At 48.3% G+C, this 26,334-nt stretch overlaps 2 protein-coding genes and 1 long non-coding RNA gene across 3 annotated transcripts in view; 2 read left to right on the top strand and 1 right to left on the bottom strand.

The window, feature by feature from the left end:
- The first annotated feature begins 106 nt into the window (after window positions 1–106).
- dnah2 (dynein, axonemal, heavy chain 2) lies at window positions 107–24,811 on the top strand. The gene is made up of 87 exons (XM_037260125.1): window positions 107–223; window positions 511–633; window positions 742–846; window positions 956–1,251; window positions 1,334–1,498; window positions 1,576–1,804; window positions 2,114–2,224; window positions 2,303–2,538; window positions 2,622–2,813; window positions 3,470–3,627; window positions 3,712–3,799; window positions 3,864–4,069; window positions 4,155–4,284; window positions 4,356–4,538; window positions 4,606–4,814; window positions 5,127–5,273; window positions 5,349–5,505; window positions 5,591–5,700; window positions 5,796–5,925; window positions 5,998–6,186; window positions 6,262–6,406; window positions 6,497–6,689; window positions 6,748–6,948; window positions 7,037–7,193; window positions 7,300–7,474; window positions 7,565–7,728; window positions 7,793–7,954; window positions 8,029–8,132; window positions 8,193–8,349; window positions 8,433–8,515; window positions 8,579–8,759; window positions 8,837–8,975; window positions 9,052–9,425; window positions 9,498–9,623; window positions 9,686–9,796; window positions 9,871–10,059; window positions 10,143–10,246; window positions 10,318–10,507; window positions 10,594–10,774; window positions 10,855–10,982; window positions 11,061–11,213; window positions 11,278–11,403; window positions 11,473–11,691; window positions 11,767–11,884; window positions 11,949–12,223; window positions 12,294–12,446; window positions 12,581–12,733; window positions 12,822–12,913; window positions 12,980–13,178; window positions 13,289–13,513; window positions 13,585–13,689; window positions 13,764–13,952; window positions 14,029–14,114; window positions 14,183–14,313; window positions 14,381–14,530; window positions 14,594–14,761; window positions 14,841–15,141; window positions 15,244–15,376; window positions 15,443–15,582; window positions 15,648–15,858; window positions 15,934–16,050; window positions 16,119–16,260; window positions 16,343–16,512; window positions 16,583–16,699; window positions 16,772–16,936; window positions 17,005–17,127; window positions 17,206–17,354; window positions 17,427–17,493; window positions 17,625–17,775; window positions 17,861–18,009; window positions 18,100–18,233; window positions 18,296–18,440; window positions 18,527–18,726; window positions 18,794–18,920; window positions 19,002–19,188; window positions 19,378–19,526; window positions 19,604–19,787; window positions 19,861–20,051; window positions 20,122–20,313; window positions 20,374–20,558; window positions 20,816–21,050; window positions 21,155–21,303; window positions 21,752–21,866; window positions 22,648–22,824; window positions 23,315–23,389; window positions 23,449–23,599; window positions 23,683–24,811. Exons 2-87 carry the CDS (start codon window positions 570–572, stop codon window positions 23,835–23,837), a joined length of 13,797 nt encoding a protein of 4,598 aa, XP_037116020.1. The 5' UTR covers window positions 107–223; window positions 511–569; the 3' UTR covers window positions 23,838–24,811.
- On the bottom strand, window positions 21,380–22,735 carry LOC119128296. Its single transcript, XR_005098979.1, has 3 exons — window positions 22,654–22,735; window positions 21,763–21,854; window positions 21,380–21,457 (listed from the first exon to the last, which is right to left on the bottom strand). It is a non-coding gene; the product is annotated as an uncharacterized LOC119128296 (long non-coding RNA).
- Window positions 24,812–25,293: 482 nt separating the features above from the next.
- Window positions 25,294–26,334, top strand: part of LOC119128070 (lysine-specific demethylase 6B-like) — a 41,990-nt gene continuing 40,949 nt past the window's right edge. The window contains 2 exon segments of the mRNA XM_037260145.1: window positions 25,294–25,697; window positions 26,093–26,217. The gene's annotated coding sequence lies outside the window, so the exon portion shown is untranslated.

The raw sequence follows: 26,334 nt of genomic DNA, 5'->3' as shown, positions 1-26,334 counted from the left end.
AACACGCAAATTACGCTAAAAAAAAAACACTTGTCGACATCATTGGGTGATGTCATTAAATGACGGCAAATTGTTTATGACGTCATCGGTTCCTCGCATGGAGGTGCCCCGCACCTGCAACCATTACGGAAATGAGCTGCGTCAAATTGTTATATTCGACGTTAGTAAATATATATTTTTTTGCAATGAAAACTGAGGAAAAAGAAGGGAACTTTCTGGAAAGGTATGTTTGGAAAATGTTTTTCGCCAAGTCCAGTCCGTTTGCCATGAAAATACGCCACCATTGCTCTACGTCTAGGACATTATTCCAGTTTACAAATATTCAACTGAATTGAATTAAAACATCACCGTGTAAGTGTAGCTGCGCTATGGAACCCAACTTCAAGTCGTCTTGTTTCGTGTGGTTACTATGGTGACATCGACGCGCCTGTTGTCCCGCGCAGCTCGAAAACTTCGTAAAGTCTGGCTTGAGTGTGAGTTTCAACGAATGTTTCTCCCACTTTCTTGTAGTTTCTCCACATCTGTGAGACGTTTTTTGCCTTTGTTTTGTCGAATTGAAAGTGCGTGAGATGGAGTCACCAGGCCAGGATGTCACAGAAACACCTGAGGGTGAAGATGACAACAAAAATGCCGGTAAGTTGTCCGAGGAAGTCTCCTCCTCGTAGCATCGTTCTGTCAAATGTGTGTTTTCTCTATTTTTAAAATGACTTTTAACTCTGTCTTCTCCTGTTACTGCTTAAGTTACCACTCAGGAGAAGGAAGATGAGAGTAACGCTAATGAAAACATTGAAAACGACAACATGGAAAACAAGGAAAACAATGGAGACGATGCTGACAAAGATGATAGTTAGTACCTCACATTGAATCACTCCAGATATCATACGAATCTAGTTCCGTCATGTTCAATTGGTGTTTTATGGCTGACCCTCTGCCGAATAATTCATTAACGCGACAGCTCCAGTTGCCGCGGAGGAAATTGAAGGTGAGAGTAACGCCAATGACAACGACAACAATGGTGCCAAGGACGAAGGCAACGACGGCCCCGCCGAGGACAGCAACACTGATATCACCAACGACGACAGTAAAGAGAACAGCATGAACAATGACGAAGACAGTAAAGAGAACAGCTCGTCCAACAACAACGAGGAAGAGAAGAACGACGACGAGGAGAAAATTGATGACGAGGACGCCGGTCCCATTGAAGTCGTTGAACAAATCGACCCCTTAGAAATCTTAAGGAAGATTTGTGATGTAAAACTAGCATTTATTTCGGATTTATTTTCCGTTTTGTCGAATGACATTTTGATCACTGCCTCCTCCTGCTCTCTTGTAGAAGTTCATCCGTCGCGTGGATATTTCAGATGTCACCAAAGAATCGTGGCAGGAGGAAAATGTCAAGTCGCTTGAACACTTTATCGAGGACACCTCCATTCCCACCTTGATGGTCTACTTGGACGCGAGCTCGACGTTGCAGGTGGAATACACCGTTCCCACCCAGGTACAGTGGACGACTGGATTTTGAACCCCGTTGTGCTTTCATTTGAACGTTAATTGGAAAATCCGTTTTCATTCCAGGCGGTAGAGCAGCTGGGCTACTTTATCCGTGAGCCTGGAACAGTGATTACATCGGAGAACTTCTACGAAGACGTCGAATACAGCACGGTGCAGGGCGACCCCACCGAAAGCTTGTTTCACTTTCTGACCAGTTTGCATTCGGATGAAAATGACATCAGCACCGAGTGGGAAGCGGGCATCAAGGACAACTACATTAACGGCATGCATACCTATCTGGCCATCCTCACAGGTACCGACGGGGCTGCTCGAGTGGCTCGATCGTCATCATATTAGACTGGGAGGAGAGCTCAATGATTTTGAAGAAAAAAAAAAATCAATTTGCCATCGTTTTCTTTTTCCCCCTCTTTCTACCTTTTAACTCGTTCCCTGCCATTGACGTCAAATATCCATTTTTTACTTGGGTGGCCGTGACTAAGTATTCACTCATGTGGACTGTACTTCTCAAACACTGAACAAATTTAGACGGTTTATAGATGAAAAAAAAAAACACAAATCAAAATTCCCATGTGTAATGCCCTGTGTATCCCGTTTTGAACAGATAATGTCAGTAAGAAGGAAGGTAAGACAGTGCTGTACATCCCAATAGAAGGCCTGAACGACAGTGCCGTGGAAGGCAGCAAGGACACCCGTCTCGTGCAGAGGATGGAATGTAAGGATTGGAATGACAAAGCCCACAAAGTTCATCACAGCCCAACCTGATGCGCTTCGTTCTCGTCCGCATTTTTAGCCGTCTTAATCCACTGGTCGGATCAGATCAAGGAGCTGCTGAACATACAAGACACGGGCAGGAACGACAACAGCGGGCCGCTCCAGGAGATCGCGTACTGGGAGAGTCACTCCAAAAAGTTACGAGACATGAGTAAGCAGCTGCAGAAGCCCGGCGTCAGGCATATTCAGAAACTACTGGGGCTGGCCAACTCGTTATATGTCAAGCGCTTTACGAAATTGTCCTCGGAACTTCAGGTGAAATCCTCTATTTTAATTTTAAAAGTGATTTTTGTTTTCAGCTCACAGACATAATTGAATAATATTGTTTTGTTGCCCAGGATTTGTCAATGGAGGCGCAATCCAACTTGAACTTCCTGTCCTTACTCGCGGGCCCATGCGAAGAATTGCGTACTCTTAACATCAGCGAACTGGCTCCCAAGCTGCTGCACATAATTTATGTCATTCGCATCATCTGGAATAACTCCACCCACTACAACACCAAGGAGCGCATCACGGGCCTTTTCCTAAAGGTACGTCGCCGCTCTTTTAAAAGTCGTGCTCATTTGTGTGGCTCTTTATTAGGGCAGAACTATTAATCGAATTCAAATGGATAGCGCAGAGTTGTAGAACAGGCGTTTTCAACTGCCAAGAGACCACCTTTACAACCAAGAAGCAACTCGGGGACCACTGCTTTGGCGGAATATTATTTTATTTTGCACCGCAGGAGGCTAGATTTGCATCTGTATGTCTATTTTGGGAATCTCAGCTAAAGTTGACATAATTCGGATGGGTAAACGATTCACAAAATTAGCTGGGAAAATAAATCAAGTCTAAATAATGAATCCATTTTATTTTTTAAAACGTTACAATAGTTTTCCATTTCCAATCCACCTGCAATACCGCCACGAACCACTGGAGGACCGCGGACGACCGGTTGATAATCACTGTTGTAGAAACGCTTTCAAACCGCAGAGGGTTAGGGTTAGTAGTGACGAGAATTTGCCGTAAAAAAGTACAAATAATGTAATTAATGTTATATAATAATAATAATATATGATTTAATTTCCAAGCAAGTCTGAACCAGACACTTTGAAAATAGGACAATTACCTTCTTAACACTCTGGAATAATTTCTTTTTTTTTTAACCGGCTCCCAAAATGAATCCTTATATTGTGTGTGTGTGCAGATGAGTTATGAGATAATCAACCTGTGCATCAAGACCATCTCATTGGACAGGATCTTTGCAGGCTACGTGATCTCCAGCAAGGAAAACCTTAACACCTGCATCCAGTGCTGTCTGACCTGGAAGAACATGTACTCACAAGTCTCTAAGGTGCACGACGAGTAAGACCAAGAAGCCGATCGAATTGACGTTGAGTTGGAATTCTTGTGTTTTCGAAATACATTTCCACTCTTTTTACACCTCAGGAATTCGCCAAAAGGCTGGACGCTGGACCAAATAAATATTTTTGTCCCGATTGATGCCTGCATTCAAAGAATGAAAGACTTGGTTGAGGTAATTTTGTATCTGCATGCGCCGCTCTGAATTCGTTCAAACTCTCCCGATGACTTTGTTGTAGGTGTGCAACACCCAGCAGCAATTTGCCCGTTGGGAGGACGGGGACCAAAGACCGTTGCCGTGGTTCAGTGGTTACCAGGGCCCGGAACACACCCTCTCCATTGTGAAGATCGAGGCCAAGTTCCAGCACGGCCTTCAGATCCTTCGCTCCGTTGACCGAGGCATCCTGGAGGTGGAGAACACGGCATGGCTGATTGAGTTCAACAGGTAGGAACAAACATTGCCACGAGAAGAAAGCCAAAATATTCAAGTCTGGTTTGGATCCTAAGTTTTCATGTGCGCTTGTGTTCAGGTTCCGTGCGTTTTTAAAGGATCTGGACATAATGCTACAAAACTTGATCACCTCGGTGTTCCAGACCGTGAACTCTGTGGAGGAAGGTCTTCGGCTGATGGACATTTTTAAAACCATTTCTGCCCGCGATGTGAGTTGTTCGTAGCGATAAGACATCGTAACATGACTAAATAAAATCGTGTACGTTCTGTCCCGTCACAGTCCATCAAGAGCAAAATAACCGAGATGGTGGATGCAATTTATGGGATCTGCAAGAAGGAGATTGCTATGCTCATGAGACAAATTGATGAGAAGAAAATCGCCATCCCCGACTACCTGCCAACTTTGGCTGGTCAAGCCCACCGAGCGAGGGCCGTTAAATTCCACTTGGAAAGCCTCATGGAGGTGAGTCCGGACAAATCGATTCCTGATCAATCTGCGCGTATGACTCCCATCTGCGTTTCCCAATCAGGTGCTCCAAAAGATCCCCGTCCAGAAGGAGTCACACATCTGCAAGCTGGTGCGGACTTTCTACGACCAATCCATTCAGACTCTGAATGACATGGTGACGCAGAAGTTTGCCGAGTGGCACCAGAGTCTGGAGCTGCAATACACCAAGAAGTTGGAGCGGCCCCTTTTGCTGCACGGCAAGGACAACCGGATCGAGGTCAACTTTGACAGGTGGGGCACTGCAAAGTTGTGATAGGAAAATGAAGCTTCAAATTTGTTTCATAAACTAGTTGTGTTTTTCCACTCCTCCAGATGGCGCTGTTGGTTTAAATAAAAGTGTTTAAGAAATGCAAAGTCAGTGTGCTTTTAGCCCAATGTTAAACAGGCAGTGCCACCTAGAGGACTGAAAAATACACCCACCTTTTCATGAAGCAAATTTGAAGCTTCGTTTTGCCCATTACTGCTGCAAAGTCATCACCACTCACTGGGGCGCCCATGAGTGCCATTCCCGTTTGATTTATTTGTTCCTACCGTCCCTCTCAGCAATCTATTGAACCTCTTTGCCGAGATCAAGTTATGGAGTCGCCAGGGTCATGACATCCCCGACTTTGTGAACGAGATTTACCAGGATCGCGAAGGACTCCGATGCCTCAGGGAACGAGCGCTGCACCTGGCCCGGGACTACAACCGGTCAGCGGACACCGAGGATCTGCTCCAGCGCCATTTTGTATTGACTTACCGTGTGTCTAACCTGGTGTGTGGCAGGATCATCGCAATGCTTTCTCCCCTCGAGCTGGGTTTGTTTTCCAAGAAAATCCACATCCTTGACAAAAGGATTCAACCGGGCTTCACCAAACTCTTCTGGATGTTTAAAATTTCCTCCAATACCTTTGTCAAGGATTGCATCGAACATATTTCCAAGGTTTCAATTCCAGACCGAGTCTCGTTTGAATGTTCAAGCCGAGTTAAAGTGCTTGATTGAAGTCTCCTTCATATTTCTGCTTCAGTTGCAGGTGATAGTTGACGGTTTCAAAGCATCCAATCTGACCATCAGGAACCTCTGCCGCCAGATCAGTGAAACCCTTCTTGTTCGGCTGGATGGGAAGAGTCTCTACAGGTGAACGCTCGTTACGTAATACATATCGTTACGGCTTTACTCGGACTTCCAGGATATCGCTGCCGTTTTTTTCTCCTCCCCCTCATCGCTGTCAGGAATTGGGAGTTTGAGAACGACCAGAGAACTCACCGGCTGCGACAGCAAGATCAAATGCGCGGTGCTCTTCAGCGCATCGTTGACATCATGGTCGACATCCACAACACCTTCGCTAAAGATGGACCCGAGGTCCGTTCCGGGCACATTGCTTCACTTTGAATAAGAGGCGTTTCTCAAGATGATGTAACCTTGGCGCTGCAGGTTCAGGTGCACTGGGTCACATACACGGAGAATGTGGACCACATGCTGGAGCAGGCCCTCCGTACCAACGTCAAGCGCTCCATGCAGAAGTTAGCGCAGGCCATCAACGGAGACCGCAAGACCTCACCCACCCCTTTGTTTCGAGTGCTGTTGTCGCTACGCCAATCGGACCTCAAATCCGATCTCTTGGTACGAGCAACCGTATCGGCCTTCATTCCAACCTGTCAAATGCACGCACATCTCAAAGGTGCGTCCAACGTCCAGGTTGAGTTCTCGCCGTCTCTCCGAGACCTGGGTCAGATCTTGGACGTTCTACCTCAGCTGATCAACACCGTCTCCAAATTCAAGCGACTGCCCCAGCTGCTCTCCGGCGAACAGTCCCACGAGACTCCCATCCACGTCAACATCGGTTTGGGGACAAAATAATTGATCCGCCTTGTTCTTCTGTTGAGCTGCCTTTTTTTTTTTTTTTTAACTCTCCTTTATCTTGATTGCGTAGAAAATGATGAAGAAATAAAAGGCATTCAGGCTGCAGTTGGTGCAGGGATGGCAGCCACTGCCAGCCATCTCAAGGAATATTTAACAACTTGGGACAAGTATCGGGACATTTGGGAGACCAACAAGGACAACTACATACAACGTTACCAAAAGCTCAATCAACCAGTCGCCTCCTTCGATGCAGACATCCACAGGTACCGTCGTCATATTCCCGTCGGGTGAATTTTGCTCTAAGACCACCGTGAAACTCAGGTACACAGAAATCGAAACGAGCATCCAGCAGGAGGAGACGGTCACCAACTTCCAGTTCATTGTGCTGGACTGCTCGCCGCTTAAGACCTCGCTGGTGCAGCACTGCAGCCGCTGGCAAACCAAGTTCATGCAGCTCCTCGTCCGCATCGCCGGCAACTCCCTCAAAGACATGCACGCCTCCATGAATCGGAACGCCAAGAGGTGAGTCGTCAAAGAGTGACACCCAACGAATGGAGTGTTTCTTTTTATCCGAGTTCTGATTTGAGATATTTGCTTTTTATGTTTTGAGGTTGGGTGAACCCAACGCAACTCTAACGGAACTCAGTGAGAGCTTGGCGCTCCTGGAGTCCTTCCAAGGCAATTTAGCCAAGACAGAGGCGGGCATTGATCTAATCCATGAACAATTTGCTGTTCTGGACAAATATGGTTTCCCTCTTGATCAGAATGTAAGCATCCATGTGACGAGAAAAATGCTAAAAAAATGGAATGCGTCGCTCATTTTTTGAAGAGTTGACCACCGTCACTCAATTCGGTACAATTTTCTCTCTTCAGCTTCAAGACCTGCGTGGGACGCTAAACACCAAGTCGGAGTGGTTCCAGCAGGTTCTTACCGACAGCGACGTCATGCTGCAAGGACAAAAGCATAATTTTAAGAGCGACTTTCTCAACTCCTCTGATGAGCTGCATGAGAAAGTCCTCACCGCCATGGAGGAGTTCAACACCTCAGGTCCCACACACCTTTTTTTTTTTTTATTCTGTGTGATTTGGACATTGACTTTTCCTCAGATATGAAACCAAAAGTGTTTTTCACATCTAGGTCCGTTCGATCCTGCCGCTACCACCAGCATGGCCCTGAGGATGACCGCGGAGCACCACAAACATCTTGAGACTCTCAAAGAGGAGGAGAACTTCATTCTGAACGGCTTGAGCTTCTTCAAGATAGAGCAGGAACCTTCCAAAGCCATCCAAGCCCTGGAGAAGGTCTGACATAGCCATCAATGTCATTCCAGTAGAACGTGGTGCTGATTTGGACTCTCTGGCGCAGGATATGGACTTCTTGCAGCAGGTCTGGGAGGTCACGCGGGAGTGGGAAACCAACTGGAACGAATGGAAAGGTGGACAGTTGGCCACCCTTCGCACTGAGAACATGGAGACCAAAGCGCAGGATATCTATAAAATCCTCCACAGACTCCAGAGACAACTCAGGGTACGAGTTCATGCAATGGTCACGGATTTGATCTTGACTCCATTTTGACCTTCTTTGTATGTTTTGCTTTGCAGGATAAGAACTGGGAAATTGTGGATGTGTCCAAAAAAAAGGTTGACCAATTCAGGAGAATCATCCCTCTTATTGCTGACTTGAGGAACCCAGCCATGAGAGAAAGGTAAAGTACCGATGACGTCGGCGGTGTGGCTCGAGTCAACATCTCCAATGCCTCCTCCAGACACTGGAAGGAGATCTGTAATGAGGTGCAGAGCTCCTTAGATCCCACGAGTGCTGATTTCAACCTGGAGAAGATTATTTCCCTGGGTTTCGACAAGTATTCGGACAAGATCAACGCCATCTCCGGAGCCGCCAGCAAGGAACTCTCCATAGAACAGGTTCCTCATACTTACCCGAATCTCAGTGGGGAGGATTTATCTCCGGCTGGAAAATGAATACTTCTGATGTATTTCCCTGGAAGGGTCTGGAAGAGATTGTCAAGACGTGGGAGGAGATGACCCTGGATATTATACCTTACAAAGAGAAAGGCCACTTTCGTCTCAGGTGAGGCCGAGACGTGAGAGATGGAAGCAGGAGGAGACGCCTAATTGGCAAAACACCTTGCAGCGGCACAGAGGACGTTTTCCAGGCCTTGGAAGACAACCAGGTGACCTTGTCCACCATGAAATCTTCTCGATTTGTCAAAGCTTTTGACAAAGAGGTGGACATTTGGGAGCGTCAGCTGTCCCAAGTTATGGAAATCATCGAGATGGTGCTCACGGTGCAGCGCCAGTGGATCTACCTTGAGGTATAGCCGTCCGTTTTAAAAACGAGGCTGACTCTCGCCACTGCCGTTTGAATTTTCCCATTCTTCCACTCCTCCAGAATATTTTCCAAGGAAAGGACATCAGGGAGCAGCTACCGAAAGAGTGCAAGGAATTTGAAGACATCAGTTGCAGTTGGAAGATCATCATGACACGGCTCCATGAGAACAACAACGCCCTGCAGGGAACACACCATCCTGGTATCTCAAAAGTGTTTCATCTGATGACTTGAGTAGAACCGTAAAATGGCCTCTTAACCGGTCTGTCATGGCTCAGGCTTGCAGGAGACATTATCCAGCATGAATAGCAAGTTAGAGGAGATCCAGAAAGCCCTGGACATGTACCTGGAGACCAAGAGGCAGATATTCCCCCGATTCTACTTCCTGTCCAACGACGACGTTCTGGAGATCCTAGGCCAGTCGCAGAACCCGGAGGCCATGCAGCCGCATCTCAAGAAGTGTTTTGACAACATCAAGAGCCTGCGCACCGAAAAGGCGAGTCGCTTGAACACAGAAGAGGAGCGCATCTCTTACGTTGTGTGTTTATGTCTCCTGCAGGTGTTCAGAAGGTTGGACGCCACTGCCATGTTCTCCTCGGATGGAGAGATGGTGGAATTTATCAAGGCGGTCCCACTGGACAAGGCTGTGGAGGTACAGTAGTCTTCAACAGCTCGACCGTGACCGCAAATCTGTAAAAGAAATATGGTCTCGTATTTGGTCTAGATTTGGCTGTGCGATCTTGAGGTAGCCATGCGCGCCACTCTCAAGAATTGCCTCTACGACTGCATGGTTGCGCTCAAGAAGATGAAAAGCCAGAGGGACAAGTGGTCCAAAGACTGGCCAGGACAGGTACACAACCACCAGCTGACAATTTCAGGATCATTATCACTAACCCGCTTGGATTTTTTTAGATGCTTATTTCAGCCAGCCAGATCCAGTGGACAACGGATGTCACGCAATCCCTCGCTAGCTGCAAGGAGACGGACGACAAGGGCCCTCTTAAAACCATGATGAAGAAACAGGTGTCGATTTTTGTGCTGACACGTGCAACTTTTTCTGCATGCATTTTTTTATTAAAGGCCCTTTCCTCGCCCAGGTGTCCCTTCTTCGGCGATACTCCGAGATGATCCGTAGCAACCTGTCCAAGGTTTTGCGTCTGAAGATCGTCGGCTTGGTCACAGTGGAGGTCCACGCGCGTGATGTCATCGCCAAACTGGCCAAGGCGGGCTGCAACGACGTCAACGCATTTGAGTGGCTGTGCCAGCTGAGACTCTACTGGGAGAAGGTCCTGAACATCGCCCATCACGTCCCTCCTGGTTATCCCAAAAAAGATTCTTGAAAGCTATTTTTATTTGTCCCTTGCCACAGGATTTGCACAACTGCATCATCCGACAGACCAACACGCATTTCAAATACGGCTACGAGTACTTGGGGAACTCCGGCCGGCTTGTCATCACTCCGCTCACAGACAGGTTGCTGGCCTTCTCGTGGTTGAGATGGATCCTCCGAAATAGATAGACAATGACGGTGTATGACTGCTCAGGTGTTACATGACCTTGACGACGGCGCTCCATCTGCATCGAGGCGGCTCTCCCAAAGGGCCCGCTGGCACCGGGAAGACGGAGACCACAAAAGACTTGGGTAAAAGTTTAGGGATGTACGTGATCGTCATCAACTGCTCCGAAGGACTCGATTACAAGTCCATGGGCCGCATGTTCTCCGGCCTGGCGCAGGTAGGAAGACCGCAGGAGAGGAAGATACTTGTCCCGTCACTCGGCGAGCCAAATAATCAATTTTCTCCCCGTCGTGGCCGAACCAGACGGGAGCGTGGGGCTGCTTCGACGAGTTCAACCGAATCAACATCGAGGTGTTGTCCGTGGTGGCCCAGCAGATCCTCTCCATTCTGTCCGCCTTGTCGGCGCTGCAAACCAGGTTCCAGTTTGAGGAACACAACATCGCCCTGGTGGCGTCATGCGGCGTCTTCATCACCATGAATCCAGGTCGGTCAACGATTGAGAAAGCGCTCTCCTGAAAACAGACTCTTGAGGTACTTCCACTCTCTGTTGTTTTTTTTTCTTAGGTTACGCCGGTCGTTCCGAGCTTCCGGATAACCTCAAGTCCATGTTCCGACCCATCTCCATGGTGGTGCCCGACTCTACTCTAATCGCTGAGATCATTCTGTTTGGAGAGGGCTTCAATGACTGCAAGGTAACGTCACGGCAATGACGACAGCCATCGGAAAATCATAAACTAACATCTGCTCGGTTTGTGACTTTGTGTTTGCAGCTACTAGCTAAGAAGGTGTTCACCCTTTACTCCCTGGCCATGCAGCAGTTGTCCAAACAGGACCATTACGACTTTGGCCTCCGGGCGCTCACCTCCTTGCTTCGCTATGCCGGCAAGAAGCGACGCGTTTGCCCCAACGTCCCCGGTGAAGAGGTAAGTCTGAGAGAAATGTCTGTGTTTTCTATCCGTTCCCAACTTGTACCGTCTCTGTCCTCAGGTCTTGCTCATGGCCATGAAAGATATGAATATTGCTAAACTGACGTCAGCTGACCTGCCGCTATTCAACGGGATCACCCAGGACCTGTTCCCTGACGCGGAAACGCCCGTGATAGATTACGGCAAGGTAGGCCGGGTTTCATTCCAAAACAGTCTTCAAATGTGCTTTGTTTTTAGCTGCCATTTCTTCTTTAAGCTCAAGGAAGCCATCCAGGTGGAACTTCGTCAGAAAGGCCTGCAGGTCACTCCTTTCACAGTGACAAAAGTCATCCAACTCTACGAGACCAAAAACTCCCGACACTCGTCCATGTTGGTGGGCAAGACGGGCTGCGGTAAGACTGTCACGTGGAAGACGTTGAAAAATTCCCTCATTGCCATGCGCAACAAGGAAGAGCCCGGCTACGAGCTTGTGCAGGTATTTTTTATTTTTTTTTCCATGGCTTGATATCGTCATGTCTTCAAAGCGTGATGACCATTCACTGCTCCTCAGGATTATCCCCTGAATCCAAAATCCATGAGTCTTGGGGAGCTGTATGGTGAGAATGACCTCGCCACCGATGAGTGGTCTGATGGAGTCCTCTCGTCTGTCATGAGAACGGCCTGCGCAGGTAAACCAAAAGACATTCTGATGCGTCACGACACATGAAAATATGACGATCCAAACGTTTGTAGACGACAAACCAGATGAGAAGTGGATCGTATTTGACGGGCCGGTGGACACGCTGTGGATCGAGAGCATGAATTCTGTCATGGACGACAACAAGGTGCTCACGCTCATCAACGGGGAGAGAATTTCCATGCCCGAGCAGGTCTCTTTGCTGTTTGAAGTGGAGAACCTGGCGCAGGCCTCTCCCGCGACAGTGTCCCGCTGCGGGATGGTTTACAATGATTACGTCGACCTGGGTTGGAAGCCATTTGTCAAGTCCTGGCTGGAGAAACGTGAGAAGGTACGCCGCAAAGTCTTCAGGCTAACCCGACGCCGCGCCGCAGTATTTATTCCCTCGCACGTTTTTGCAGGCCGAGGTGGCACATCTGAAGCCTTTGTTTGACAGTTTCATTGAGAAAACACTGACCTTCAAAAAGAAAAACTGCAAGGAGTTGATCCCCATCACCGAACTCAACGGCCTCGTTTCGCTCTGCCGCCTCTACGACGCCCTGACCTCAAAAAAGGTTGCCGATTTTAAAACGCATCGTGACCTGTTTTGAACTCATTCACTGCCATTGACGACTATAGACGTCAAACATCCATTTTTAACTGGGCGGGCACTGAATGAGTTAATGTTCCAACTCCACTCCATCCGCAGTTGAACATGTCTGACGAGGAGAACCTGGGTCGGGTCGTGGAGCTCTGGTTCACCTTCAGCCTCATCTGGTCCATTTGTGCCTCCGTCAATGAGGAGGGCCGCAAGAAGATGGATACTTTTCTACGGGAGTTGGATGGCACATTTCCCATTAAGGTCCCTGTCTGAGCATCTGGATAAGCAATAGTGTAAAAAAAATAAATAAATAAAAATAAAGTTCTTGTTTTCATTTTCCATCCTTTAGGACACAGTCTACGAGTACTACGTAGACACCAAAAGCAAATCCTGGTCTCCGTTTGAAAACAAACTGCCAAAGGGCTGGCGCTTCAATCCCAAGTGAGTAACAAGATAGCTTTGCGTTCCAGACAAAACACTCGAAAAAAAATCTTCCCTCTTTTACAGTGCTCCGTTCTACAAGATTATGGTTCCGACAGTTGACACGGTCCGCTACAACTTCTTGGTCACGGCGATGGTGAATGCTCAGTACCCGGTGCTGCTCAGCGGGCCGGTCGGCACCGGGAAGACCTCGGTGATTCACGGGGTCTTGCATAGTCTGGACAGCGGCAAGTGGTCCACGCTCACTATCAATATGTCCTCGCAGGTTGGTGCACTACCTGGACACTTGAAATGTCAAACTTTGATGAATATTAATCAATGCTCGCTTTCGGGGTCTTTTGATAGTTCTGCCTCGCTGTTTTTGTGTCTGTCCAGACCACCTCAAACAACATCCAGGCTATTGTGGAGAGCCGCTTAGAGAAGAGGACCAAAGGTGTGTATGTCCCTGTGGGCGGGAAAGACCTGCTGTGTTTCCTGGACGATCTCAACATGCCAGCTCACGATGACTTTGGTTCACAACCGCCACTGGAGCTGATGCGCCTCTGGATCGACTACGGCTTCTGGTTTGACCGTCTGAAGCAGACCACGACGTATGTCAAGGTGAGAGGAGACGGATGGAGAGATTCTGCCGAAATCCAAAAGTAGATGTAATTGTTGCATGCAACTTTTAGAAAATGTCTCTGCTGGCTGCCATGGGCCCCCCCGGAGGTGGAAGGACTCATATTTCTGGCCGCCTGCAAAGTCGTTTCAACCTCATCAACATGACCTTCCCCAACGTAGGTTTCGCTCACCTTCCTTCATGTTTGGATCAACATCCACAAAAAAAAAAAAAAAAACGTCATTCCTTCAGGACTCCCAAATCAAGCGCATCTTCAGCACCATGATTAACCAGAAGCTTCAAGTTTTTAAGGAGGACCTCAAGCCCGTCGGAGAGCTTGTCACCCAGGCTACTTTGGAGCTGTATTATTCGGTTACGTCTCGTTTCCTTCCTACTCCGGCCAAGACGCACTACCTCTTCAACCTCAGAGATATCTCCAAGGTACACCTCACGCGTTGGACTGATTTTCCAGTGTCGATCGGATTTCTGTGTTCCTGTACCGTTCCTTTGACTGCAGGTGTTTCAAGGTCTGCTGAGATCGCATCCAGAATTCCACGATAGTAGAAACAGCATGGTTCGACTGTGGATCCACGAGTGCTTCAGGTTTTACGCACACTCGCCGGTTGAGTCCGGAGATTTGATTGGCGCTACTTGGCACGATGTTCTCGCAGGGTTTTCTCCGACCGACTTATCGACCGCAGTGACATGGATACCTTCATCACGTTGTTGGGGGAGAAGATGGGCTCCATCTTTGACCTTGTTTTCCACAATATCTGCCCCGATAAGCAACCCCCAGTATTTGGTACGCACTCTCACAAAGATGGCCTCGTCATGGTTGCCGTTTCTGAGATTATTCTGGTACTCGTCAGGTGATTTCCTAACTGATTCCGGAGTGTACGAAGATCTTCTGGACATGGCGAGTCTCAAGAAGTTCATAAAGACCCAGCTGGAGGACTACAACCTGACGCCCGGTGTCGTGCCCATGAACTTGGTCCTCTTCAGGGACGCCATTGAACACAGTGAGAACGCCACGTGCTGCCATTGCCGGGTTTCCACCAACCTTTTCGTTGCTGCGTTCGCAGTAACCCGCGTGGTCCGCGTGATCAGCCAGCCGAGGGGGAACATGCTGCTGGTGGGCGTTGGGGGCTCGGGTCGACAGAGCTTGTCCAAGATGGCGGCTTTCATCTGCGAGTACCAGGTGTTCGAGGTGGAAATCACCAAACAGTACCGCAAGCTGGAATTCAGAGAAGGTAAGCTGACACCAGGAAGCTTCCATCCCTCCTCTCATCCACTCAAAGAAAACAAGGACCTTCTCCATCTTATCCCTAGACGTTAAGAAGCTCTACCGTTTGACCGGTGTGGACAACAAGCCCACCGTCTTCCTGTTCAACGATACCCAGATTGTGGTCGAATCCTTCCTGGAGGACATCAACAATATCCTAAGCTCTGGAGAAGTCCCCAACCTGTATAAGCAGGACGAGTTTGTGGAGATCTGCAACGCCCTGTCCGACGCCGCTAGAAAGGAGAATGTGTTGGAGACGCCCAACTCTTTATTTAGCTTTCTGATAGAGCGGGTCAGAAGCAACATGCATGTTGTTCTCTGCATGAGTCCAGTGGGAGACCCCTTCAGGTAGCCTCCACGTGTTTCTTCTCCTGAAGTTGCACAACAATTTATTTGATGCAAAAAAAAAAAAAAGTTCCCATCCCAAGCAGAAGTGTTTGCCACTTGCAGAAACCGAATCCTGCAATACCCGGCTCTCGTGAACTGCACTACCATCGACTGGTTCTGCGAGTGGCCCAAGGATGCTCTGCTGGAGGTTGCCGAGCGCTACTTGGAAGGACTGGAGCTGGGATCCGCTGAGAACGTGGGACGCATTCGACATCTGTGTGTAATCTTGCCAAACGAGATTATTAAATGGAGTTCATAACAGGGCAAGACCAAGGTGGCCTCCATCTTTGTGACGACACATCAGTCAGTGGTGACCGGCTCGGGGAAGATGAAGCTGGAGCTGAAAAGACATAATTACGTGACACCCACCAACTACCTGGAGCTGGTGTCTGGATACAAGAAGTAGGAACCGCGACGGACCCGTGTCACTCTCATGGCTTGACGAATGGTTGTCTTTGCCGATTCAGGCTTCTGGGAGAGAAGCGCTGTGAACTGGGGGAGCAGGTCAACAAGCTGAAAAACGGACTTTTTAAGATCAGCGACACGGGCGAGAAGGTGGCCGCCATGACCGTGCAGCTGGAGGAGTCCAATCGGCAAGTGGCCGACTACCAGAAGGAGTGCGACGAGTACCTGACCGTCATCGTACAGCAGACGAGGGAAGCCGACACTCAGCAGAAGGTAAGGACAACAAAGACGGGTTCCCTTGCAAATCCCGTCCAGTACTGTGCAGAATGGGTTTCTGCGCACGATTAGACGGTGGGTGCCAAAAAGGAGAAGATTTCAGCAGAGGAGGCTCAATGCAAAGCTCTGGCGCAGGCCGCATTAAAAGAGCTGGATGAAGCCCTGCCGGCCCTGGATGAGGCCACCAAGGTATTACGCAACTCGCCATATTAGTGCAAATCTGCTCGGCAACTTGGACCATTTTGCCCGCAACAAAGGCGTTGGAGTCTCTGAACAAGAAGGACATGACAGAGATTAAGTCATACGGTCGTCCTCCTGCTCTGGTGGAGAGGGTCATGCAGGCGGTCATGACACTTCTCAATAAGGAGCCTACGTGGGCAGAAGCCAAGAGACAGTTGGGTCAGTAAGGACGACGTTTTTTTCTTTTTTTTATCTTAATGCAGACGGCGTACGCTTTCTCACTTGAAAATATTTGTGGCAGGTGAGGCCAACTTTATCAAAACCCTGATCAACTTTGACAAGGAAAACATATCGGACCGTGTTTTGAAGAGGATCGGCAACTACTGCAGGCAGCCCGACTTCCAGCCAGACACCATCGGCAAAGTGTCTCTGGCTGCCAAGTCGCTTTGCATGTGGGTCCGAGCCATGGAGGTGTGCCCTCGTCGCCGTGCGTCAACGACGGCAACAATTTGGGACGGAACTGAGGAGAAATGTGTTGCAGGTCTACGGATGTATCTTCAGGGTAGTGGAGCCAAAGCGGGAGCTGCTCAACGCCGCCGAGTCCCAACTCGCACAGAAGCAAGCCGAACTGGCCGAGTCCGAGAACAAACTGAAAGAGGTACCTGCGCTGTTTCGCCCATTGGCCATCAAATTAGGGACAGCTGATGGGATGGTCGTGGTTCGTGTGCAGGTGGCGGACACGCTGATGCGGCTCAACAAACAATATGCGGAAAAAGTGGCCACCAAGGAAGATCTGAAGAGGAGGTCAGACGAGATGGAAGTGAAACTGGACCGAGCCGACAAGCTGGTGAAAGGTCTGGCCTCGGAGGGTGTCCGCTGGGAGCAGACGGTTAAGGTAGGACACACACACACACACGCGCGCGCACACACGTACACTCTGTTGTAGAAAAGCTGTGCTTTCAGGGCCTTGAAGATAACATGGGCTTCCTGGTTGGAGATTGTTTGCTGGCAGCGTCATTTCTCTCCTATATGGGCCCCTTCCTTTCCAACTACCGAGTAGAACTGCTTGAAGTCTGGATGACAGAGGTAAAAACGACATTTTGAAGGTGTTGCGATTGTGTAACACTAGAAGTGTCCATTTTGGTCTTCTCGCTACCTTCTCAGGTCCAGCGCCAGAAAATCCCTTGCACTCCAGGCTTCAGTTTTGCAACGTTCCTCTCAAACCCCACAGCAGTCAGGGACTGGAACATTCAAGGCCTGCCTTCTGATGCTTTCTCCACTGAGAACGGCGTCATCGTTACCCGTGGCAACCGGTCAGAACAAAAACATATATGTATATGTAATGTAAAATATAATGATATTTCATATTATTATTATTTTCTAAGATGGCCGCTGATGGTCGACCCGCAAGGCCAAGCTCTGAAGTGGATCAAGAAAATGGAGATGAAGAAAGCAAGTCATGTCCCAGGACGATGACGCTAATATTTAAATAATAATACTAAATAATAATCAAATAATATTTTTTTAATATATATATTAATTAATCTGACTAACTACCTAATTGTGTGTGCGACTTTGCGCAGGGGTTAAAATTAATCGACTTTCAGATGTCGGATTACATGCTTATACTGGAGAACGCCATCCAGTTTGGGTATCCTGTCTTGCTGCAGAACGTCCAGGAGGACTTGGACCCGTCTCTCAACCCAGTTCTCAACAAGTCCTTGACACGAATAGGTCACACCCGCACAGACATACTTTCTCTTGATGGAATGGTCGGCCGCCGTACGATTAGATAAATGTTCTTGGCTTTTGTTCCTAGGTGGCAGGCTATTGTTGAAGTTGGGCGACAAGGAGTTGGAATATAGTCCAGAATTCCGTTTCTACATCACCACCAAACTGTCGAATCCACACTATACCCCGGAGATATCAACAAAGACCACCATTGTCAATTTTGCCGTCAAGGAGCAGGTTGGACCTTGTTGTTTGTTTCAAATTTCATCTGGATTGCTGCCAAGTGCTCACTGAGCTCGAGTGTGACCTCCTCGAGTTTTGCGGCAGGGTTTGGAAGCCCAACTCCTCGGCATTGTAGTGCGTAAGGAACGTCCAGACCTGGAAGAACAAAAGGACAACCTGGTGATGAGCATCGCTTCGGGAAAGCGAAGCCTGCAGGAGCTGGAGGATGAGATCCTCAGGTGAATACATTTGCTTTTTCCCCTCCTTCCAAAAGCTTTTTCTTTGACGTTGCGTCCGACAGGCTGCTGAACGAGGCAAGCGGCTCCTTGCTGGACGACGTGCAGCTGGTCAACACCTTGCAGACGTCCAAAGTGACGGCCACTGCGGTTTCAGAGCAGCTGGAGCGCAGCGAAGTGACGGAAATCAAGATCGACACCGCTCGAGAGGTCCGATACCAAGCAACCACCCCGCAAATTCAATCATGATTTTTAACTCCTTTTTTCAAAATATTTCTTGTATTGTTTTTCCACAGGCCTACCGTGCGTGTGCTCAGCGGGCGTCCATCTTGTTCTTCATCCTCAATGACATGGGCCGCATTGATCCCATGTACCAGTTCTCACTGGATGCTTACATCAACCTGTTCAACTTGAGCATTGAGAAGAGCAAGAGCAGCCTAAAACTGGAGGAACGGATCGTCAACCTCAACGACTACCACACATATGCCGTGTACAAGTAAGACGCCTTAAGGGGTAGGCTGCTCAATTGTCATCATTCACTCCCCCCTCCCCTCGCTTTAAAGGTATGCCTGCCGGGGTCTGTTTGAGATGCACAAGCTCCTCTTCAGCTTCCAAATGTGCGCCAAAATCCTCGAGGTCGCCGGCACACTCAACATGGACGAGTATAGCTTCTTCCTCCGTGGCGGGATTGTAAGAAAAGGCAACTGGGATCGCCGAAGGTTTCGCCCGATCCCTCCGTGACGACGCGTGGACTCCTCTTTGTGTTTTCAGGTACTTGACAAGAGGGCTCAGTTGGAAAATCCATGCAGTAGTTGGCTTGTGGATTCCAGCTGGGACAATGTCACAGAATTGGACAAGCTGGCCAACTTCCACGGCATCATGACCTCATTTGAGAAACATCCACGGGACTGGAAGCTTTGGTTCACCAGTGCGGAGCCTGAGAAGTCCCCGCTACCAGGTGTGTGAATTATAACTATGATGAATGGAAAAAAGTGCAATTGATTGATTATTTGGGTCGGCATTCACGACAACAAAGCCGGGCGGTTCGCAAACTTCACACACTTTACCGAGTGAGACATTTTGTTGACTTTTTGTTATTGTTTGTGTCATTTCTTGCACTTGTTGCGTCCCGGCGCGCCCCCTACAGGAGACTGGGAGAACAACTGTAACGAGCTCCAGAGGATGCTCATCGTCCGTTCTCTGCGGCCGGACCGTGTCTTGTTCTGCGCGACCACCTTCATCGTCAACTATCTGGGCCCTCGCTTTGTGGAGCCACCTGTTCTTGACATGAAGGCTGTAAGTTTTTTTTTTTTTTGGTCATTTCAAATTGTTGCTTCTGGCTCACCGCTGCCCTTGCCCGTTCGTCTCTCCAGGTCGTGGAGGAATCCACGTGCATGACCCCTCTGGTTTTTGTCTTATCTCCCGGCGTGGATCCCACTGGAGCCCTGCTGCAGCTCGCCGAGACAAGCGGCATGAGTAAACTCTTCCACGCGCTCTCTCTGGGTCAAGGCCAGGCGCCCATCGCCAAGAGAATGATCGAAGAGGGAGTCAAAAAGGGTGCTTGTCTTTTGTGTAAAATCTATTTGATATCCTTTTCCTGCTCATTCCTTTTTTTTTTAAACTGTTCCAGGTCACTGGGTCTTTCTGGCCAACTGCCACTTATCTCTCTCCTGGATGCCTGAGCTGGACAAGCTAGTGGAGCAGCTGGAGGTCCAGAAGCCCCACGTAGACTTTCGACTATGGCTCAGCTCTTCGCCGCATCCTGAGTTTCCCATCAACATCTTGCAGGCGGGCATCAAGATGACCACGGAGCCGCCCAAGGTAGAACCTGGAGCCGGCAAAATGCAGGCGTCCACGCGTGTCACGGCTTTGCGCCTTTTGTCGTCCGCAGGGCGTGAGAGCCAACATGAAGCGTTTGTACCACCTGGTGACCGAGGCTCAGTTCACCCGCTGCGCCAAACCCGTCTTCTACAGGAAGCTGCTCTTCTCCCTCTGCTTTTTTCACAGCATCCTGCTGGAAAGGAAGAAATTCCTGCAGCTGGGCTGGAACATCATCTACGGTTTCAACAATTCAGACTTTGAGGTAAATCAGGACCAATGTGAGTTTTGATTTCAAATCACCCCCGTGACGTTTCTCCTACAGGTGAGCGAGAATCTTCTGAGTCTGTACCTGAACGAGTATGAGCAGATACCATGGGACGCCCTCAAGTATCTCATCGCCGAGGTCAACTACGGAGGTCACGTGACGGACGACTGGGACAGACGCCTTCTCACCACGTACATCAACGACTATTTCTGCGAAGCTGCCGTCACTGAGGCTGACTTCAAGTTAGTGACACACAGTGCCACCAAGTGGACGGAAAGTGAACAATCTCTGCCAATCCAAACAGTTAAAGTGGTCAGCTCACATTTTGGCGGCAAGAGCATACATGAAATGTATTTTGAGACTCAGCAGCCTCCAATTAACCACGAACAATTCAAATATGTTTGCCAATTGAATTTTTGTTATCGTTGTCGGCCAACGTGTGCTGTTATATCGCTGGAGGCCCTGCTACCGAAGCAATTTTTTTTCCTTTCACTCCTAGATTGTCAACTCTATCTGCCTATTACATCCCCCACGATGGTCCCCTGTCCTCCTACAAGGACTTCATCAACATGCTGCCCACCCACGAGCACCCCGACTTGTTTGGCCAGCACCCAAACGCCGACATCGCCAGCCAGATCGCTGAGACCAGGTCTCTGTTCGACACCCTGTTGTCCCTGCAGCCACAGGTGACCAGCGCCAGTACGGCGGGGGCCGGTCCCAGTCGTGAGGACAAGGTGAGGCCAAAACACCTTTGCTAGTTCTGACAACTTTAACAGGAACACAACATTTGCCCATATTTTTTTTGCCGTTCCAAACGCTGGCTTTGTAATGGCTCCAGGTTCTAGATCTTTTGGCGGATGTGCGTCAGACCATTCCGGCCATCATTGACTATGAAAGCACCAGCACGCACTTCCTGGATCCTACACCCCTGGATGTAGTTTTGCTGCAAGAGATCCAAAGATACAACGCCCTGCTGAGCATGATCAAGTACAAAATCAAAGCTCCAGTTGTAAATTTAACATTAGTCTAAATTTTTTTATTGTTTTTTCAAAAAGAAAAATTAGCCCTCTGTAATATTTAGCAAAACAACGCACTGTAGTCGTTCATTGTGCTGCTTCCTCTGGTGTGCCCGTCTTGGCCACTAGGAGGCAGTATAATTTTAGTCAATGTTTAGTCAAACAAAGAATAGACTTCTACTTCCTAATACAGTAAGTTCAGCAAACGAATAATAATGTATATATATATGCATACTATTCACAAATTTTATTTCAATATTTTGTCTGTGTAGGTGTGTACTGTACATTTTCTTAATAATTGGATGCCAACTTAGTTTGATATTAAATCTAAATTTCAACTTGTAACTATAATGATAATAATAATAAAAACAGGTGCCTCGAATCTTCAAGCACCGCTTCATCTGAATGTTTATGTGTAGGTCATCTTTACTGGAGCTGGAGAAGGGAATCAAAGGCTTGGTGGTGATGTCATCCAGCTTGGAGGAGACCTTCAACTGCATGTACGACGCCAGAGTCCCGCCGCTTTGGGAGAAGGTGACACACACACCATATGCGATTCACACGCTGACGTATTCTCAAACATGACGTGTACCTTTCCCTACTTTCCCTCCTATTTCTCTGCTATTAAAAATGTATTTAGCCCTCTCTCACTCCAGTGGAGCGTACGCACCAACAAAGCCAGCATCTGTGGATCTAATCGCAGAGTAATAAGCAGCTAAAGCTTTTTAGGCCGGCCCCACTTTCCGAAAAGGACCCTGAGCTTATTGAGCGCCGGCCAAAGGCTTATTACTGTGTGTGTGTGTGTGTGTGTGTGTGTGTGTGTGTGTGTGTGTGTGTGTGTGTGTGTGTGTGTGTGTGTGTGTGTGTGTGTGTGTGTGTGTGTGTGTGTGTGTGTGTGGTGTGTGTGTGTGTGTGTGTGTGTGTGTGTGTGTGTGTGTGTGTGTGTGTGTGTGTGTGCGTGCGTGCGTGCGTGCGTGCGTGTGTGTGTGCGCGCATTCCATTTTATAGGAGCACTGGACAGCTATTAGCTCCGTTGCCTTCAGCTCGGCTTGTCTCTTTTTAACCGACTGCTTGCGTGCCAGAAAACTCTCCAGTTCATTTCTCACTGCCGTCCCTTGCTTGTTTTTCTCTCCCTTCCTCTTCACGTTCTTCCTTTCTCATCTGTGCGAGGCTCATTTGAATCACGCAGCAATATTAAGAATGACTCGGCCGTCCAACTTCCGCGTCCACGCGGTTATCCCGTACGGCGTCTAATTGTTGTTTTGACTCCAAGCAAGCAAAGTTGCTGAAAAGTGCCGTGGTCTCGCTCCACCAGGCTTACCCCTCGCTCAAGCCCCTGGCAGCGTGGACCCGCGACCTCTGCCAGCGGGTTCTTCAGTTTTCACGCTGGGCCCAGCTGGCGCAGCCCCCCGTCTTGTTCTGGCTTTCCGGTTTCACCTTCCCCAACGGCTTCCTCACCGCCGTGTTGCAGTCGGCCGCCCGTCAAAACAAGGTGACGTAGGTGGCAGTTTCACATTTTTTCATCAATAATAGAAAAATAGCTGTTATTGTATATTATTGAAAACATAAGTTACACATGTAAATAATTAAACAATTGAATGTTTCCGTTCAATTCATTGGGCTGCTTCTACTTGGTGTTCCTACCTTGGCCACCAGGGGCAGTATAACCCAATTGTACATTAACATTTGCACCCCCCTCTCAGGGTGGCCCGCCCCACTATTCAAGAAGCACTGTTTTATAGTCCTGAATGGCAGCTTCTTTTTTGGTTGCAACAACCGCTGGCAAATATTCCCATAAACAACATTTACAGTATATATATATATAGTGCATAGACGCCATCTTGAGTAAGTCAATGCAGCAGTCGTGTTGGATGTATCAGAGGGAAGTAATCTGTGTGCGAAGGTGCCTCGTTCGCCGGAAGTCATTGGATTAATACCAAACCATTGATTTTGATTGCTTTATGCCTTTTGTTTTTATGCAGGTCTCAGTTGACACCCTATCGTGGGACTTTACAGTGTCTGGTCTAGAGGACACTCAAATCCAGAACCCACCAAAGGTAACCCCTTCCCCTCCCACCCCGGGTCAACGTCTAACCGGTTGTCTGTCGGCCTCCAGGATGGCGTGTACGTGCGAGGTTTGTACCTGGAGGGCGCCGCCTGGGATAAAAAGGCCACGTGCTTGGTGGAGGCCAGGCCCATGCAGATGGTGTGTCCCATCCCCGCCATCAACTTTAAGCCCGTGGAGAACCGCAAGAAGATGGCCAAGAGTGAGGGCCTTATTTATTTATTTTTTACTTTTCAGTGCAATTGTTTTTAATGGCTGAATACTTTCACCTCTCCGTTTTTGTAGACATGTACCTGTGCCCTTGCTACTACTTTCCCGTACGATCGGGCGGGGCGGGCAGGGCCTCCTTCGTGATCGCCGTGGAGCTGAAATCCGGCAATGTCAATCCGGATCACTGGATCAAGAGGGGGACAGCGCTCCTCATGAGCTTGGACAGCTGACATACTCGCATACTCTGGACACCAGCCACTTTCTTTGTTTTTTGTTTGTTTGCTTTTCTTTGTTTTTTTTCCCCACCTCCACAAAGTCCTTTCCCTGGACAAAAAAGAAAAAAGAAAAAACATGCAGTGGTTAATCAAGGTGAGGGAGGTCTATTTTCATGCAAATTTTGACCAAGTCCAAACTGTGAGGGGAGGGAAAAATGAAGCTATTCAAACAAATGAATTTTAATGAAGCCTCTCAGGCAAGACGCAATCTTTCAGGCCCACATTTCCCCACCGGTCAGGGAGGCACAGGAGAAAGTGAGTTGGAAGAAGAATAGAGCCAATGGGGGGGGGGGGGTTCAAGGTCGTATTCAGACTCAGGGATTGTCCCCTGAAAGCCCAAACAGACTTCCTTTGGCTTGAAGAGGCTCTTTATCAGAGCAGGCTCATTCTGTGCGGAGCCACTGGTGGTCTCCATGTGGGTGGGAGATTCAAATTAAAATTCCGGCCATTTTCTCTTCCGCTTGTCCTCATTAGGATCGCTGGAGAGCTGCAGCTGACGTTGCGCCAGAGGACGGGACACATCCGGGACATGTTGTCAGCCAACCGCATCCACATGTACAGTAATATTCATACCTACAGTATACGACCATAAAGATCAACATTCAAATACTGGAATGTAGTAGGCCTCCCCAAAAAAAGATGGATGTGTGTTATTATTGTTAGGGTAAATTATTATTATTAGCCAGGGTAAAACTAATTGGAACCACTGCACTTAAAAGAACCCAAAAGAAACATTGGCACTGCTTTTAGTACTTATGTTCTGATTTCCCCAAAACAAATTGATTGAATTTTCAAAATGGGTGATCCTAGCCAGATGTGGAAAAATACTTTGTGATTCAATTAAGTATTGCACATAGGATTTCAAAAAATGCAAATGCACTGGCGTCAAATTAATTCCAACAGAAATGTGCTTAAAAAATATACTGTTCATAAAAAGTAAAAAAAAAAAAAAATCCAAATGGAAAATGATGTGAATACAATATTCTAAAACAGCAATGCAAATCATTTGAATTTTATTGATGTCCCCAAAAATGCAAAACTAATTGCTACGATCGTCAACTTGATTGATTGTCATCTACCAATACTACGCGGTGTTTATTATGCGACTGTATAACACCGTTGACTCGAATCAAGTTTAGGCGACCTTCGGAGCTTAGCTGCTTCAAATTTCGTTCTCTTCGGGGAAAATACGATTAGCAGCACACGTAGCATCTCCCGACATTTGATTCCTGAAGTGGAGCCAAGAGAGTGGGAGGTCTACTAATGGCTGCATCGAGACATTTTGGAGTTTTTTTTTTTTTTTTAGTTCTTACAGTATGTGACTACGGGGGCGGGGCGATTAATGTCCGAGCGAGGCAGTTCCACCGAAAATAAACCTGCATGAGGGAAGAGAGAAAGGAGAGGAAGGGAGGAGGAGGAGGAGGAAAGGGAGGGAAAGGGCCCTTCAACGGGGACACAAGAAAAAGGGAGCCTCTGCGTGTCACTGGAAAATAAAACTGCGCAATTTCTTTTGACCGAGTGCCTGCGTGGACCTTCCTCCGTGGAAATGTTCCGGAGCGGATTCTATCGTCAGCCCAGATCGCATTTGATTCTATTTGAACGGCCGATTTTCCCAGCAGATGGTTCCACAATCGCATCAAGAGGAGGAGAAGCGAGCTGTGGATCATGCCTTGCCCATGGGCCGACACCTTCCCTGCCTGCGCATGTTTGCATCAAAACGCGTCATGGATGTGCACATCGCCACTTGTTCTGCGTCATCCGCGGCCGGGAGAGGAGATGCGCAATCTCCATTAAAACTACCAGGCCGTGGAAAAGGTGAGAAAAATCCCAAATTTTTGCTGCAGCTGTTAGAAAACGCCGTGACTATTTTGCAGGCCTTTTTGGACAGAAACTCATGAGCAGCGTGAACGTTTGCGTGGATCCACTTCGCAGCCATGTTAACTTTGACTCGATCGCTCGATGCTGCTGATGCCACACGGGGAATAGTTTACGGGAAGGTGAGATGTCGCAATCGACGTTCTCCTAAATCTGCGTAGAGTCGTGCCCACGCTGCGTGAAGCGCTGGCGGACAATATCTGGGAGGGGGACTGTTTTTTTATTTTATTATTTTTTTGTTGTTGTTATGTTTTCGTCGGGCAGGAGGCTTCGTTGTATTTTTTCTCACGTTATGTCATGTAGTGAAGTTGTGGCGGGTTCTCTGTAATTTCCAGGAAGAGCGTTTGAATGTTCTTCCTCCGGAATGGATGCAGTTGGTGTCTCCACCCCTCTGCGCGCCGATTCTGCTGCACTTTGGAATCAGCGCCACCGGAGGGCGCCACAGCACTGCGGGGAACTGGTGAGCTGACTTCCCAACGGCGTTGAGTTTTAAATGTATTTAACCCCGAATGACATTGAGAAATGATTAGATATCGAGATTTAAAATGAAGAAAAATGGCCAATTATTTCAAATTAC

This window comes from Syngnathus acus, chromosome 10 (genome assembly GCF_901709675.1).
Source record: "Syngnathus acus chromosome 10, fSynAcu1.2, whole genome shotgun sequence".
Taxonomy (NCBI): domain Eukaryota; kingdom Metazoa; phylum Chordata; class Actinopteri; order Syngnathiformes; family Syngnathidae; genus Syngnathus; species Syngnathus acus.
This window is presented reverse-complemented; position numbering and strand designations above follow the sequence as displayed.

Coding starts and splice junctions, on each gene's coding strand:
- dnah2 (XM_037260125.1), top strand. CDS start 570: ATGGAGTCACCAGGCCAGGATGTCACAGAAACACCTGAGGGTGAAGAT. Junction 4,285..4,355: donor AAACCATTTCTGCCCGCGAT/GTGAGTTGTTCG, acceptor GTCCCGTCACAG/TCCATCAAGAGCAAAATAAC. Junction 13,514..13,584: donor AGACCACGACGTATGTCAAG/GTGAGAGGAGAC, acceptor TGCAACTTTTAG/AAAATGTCTCTGCTGGCTGC.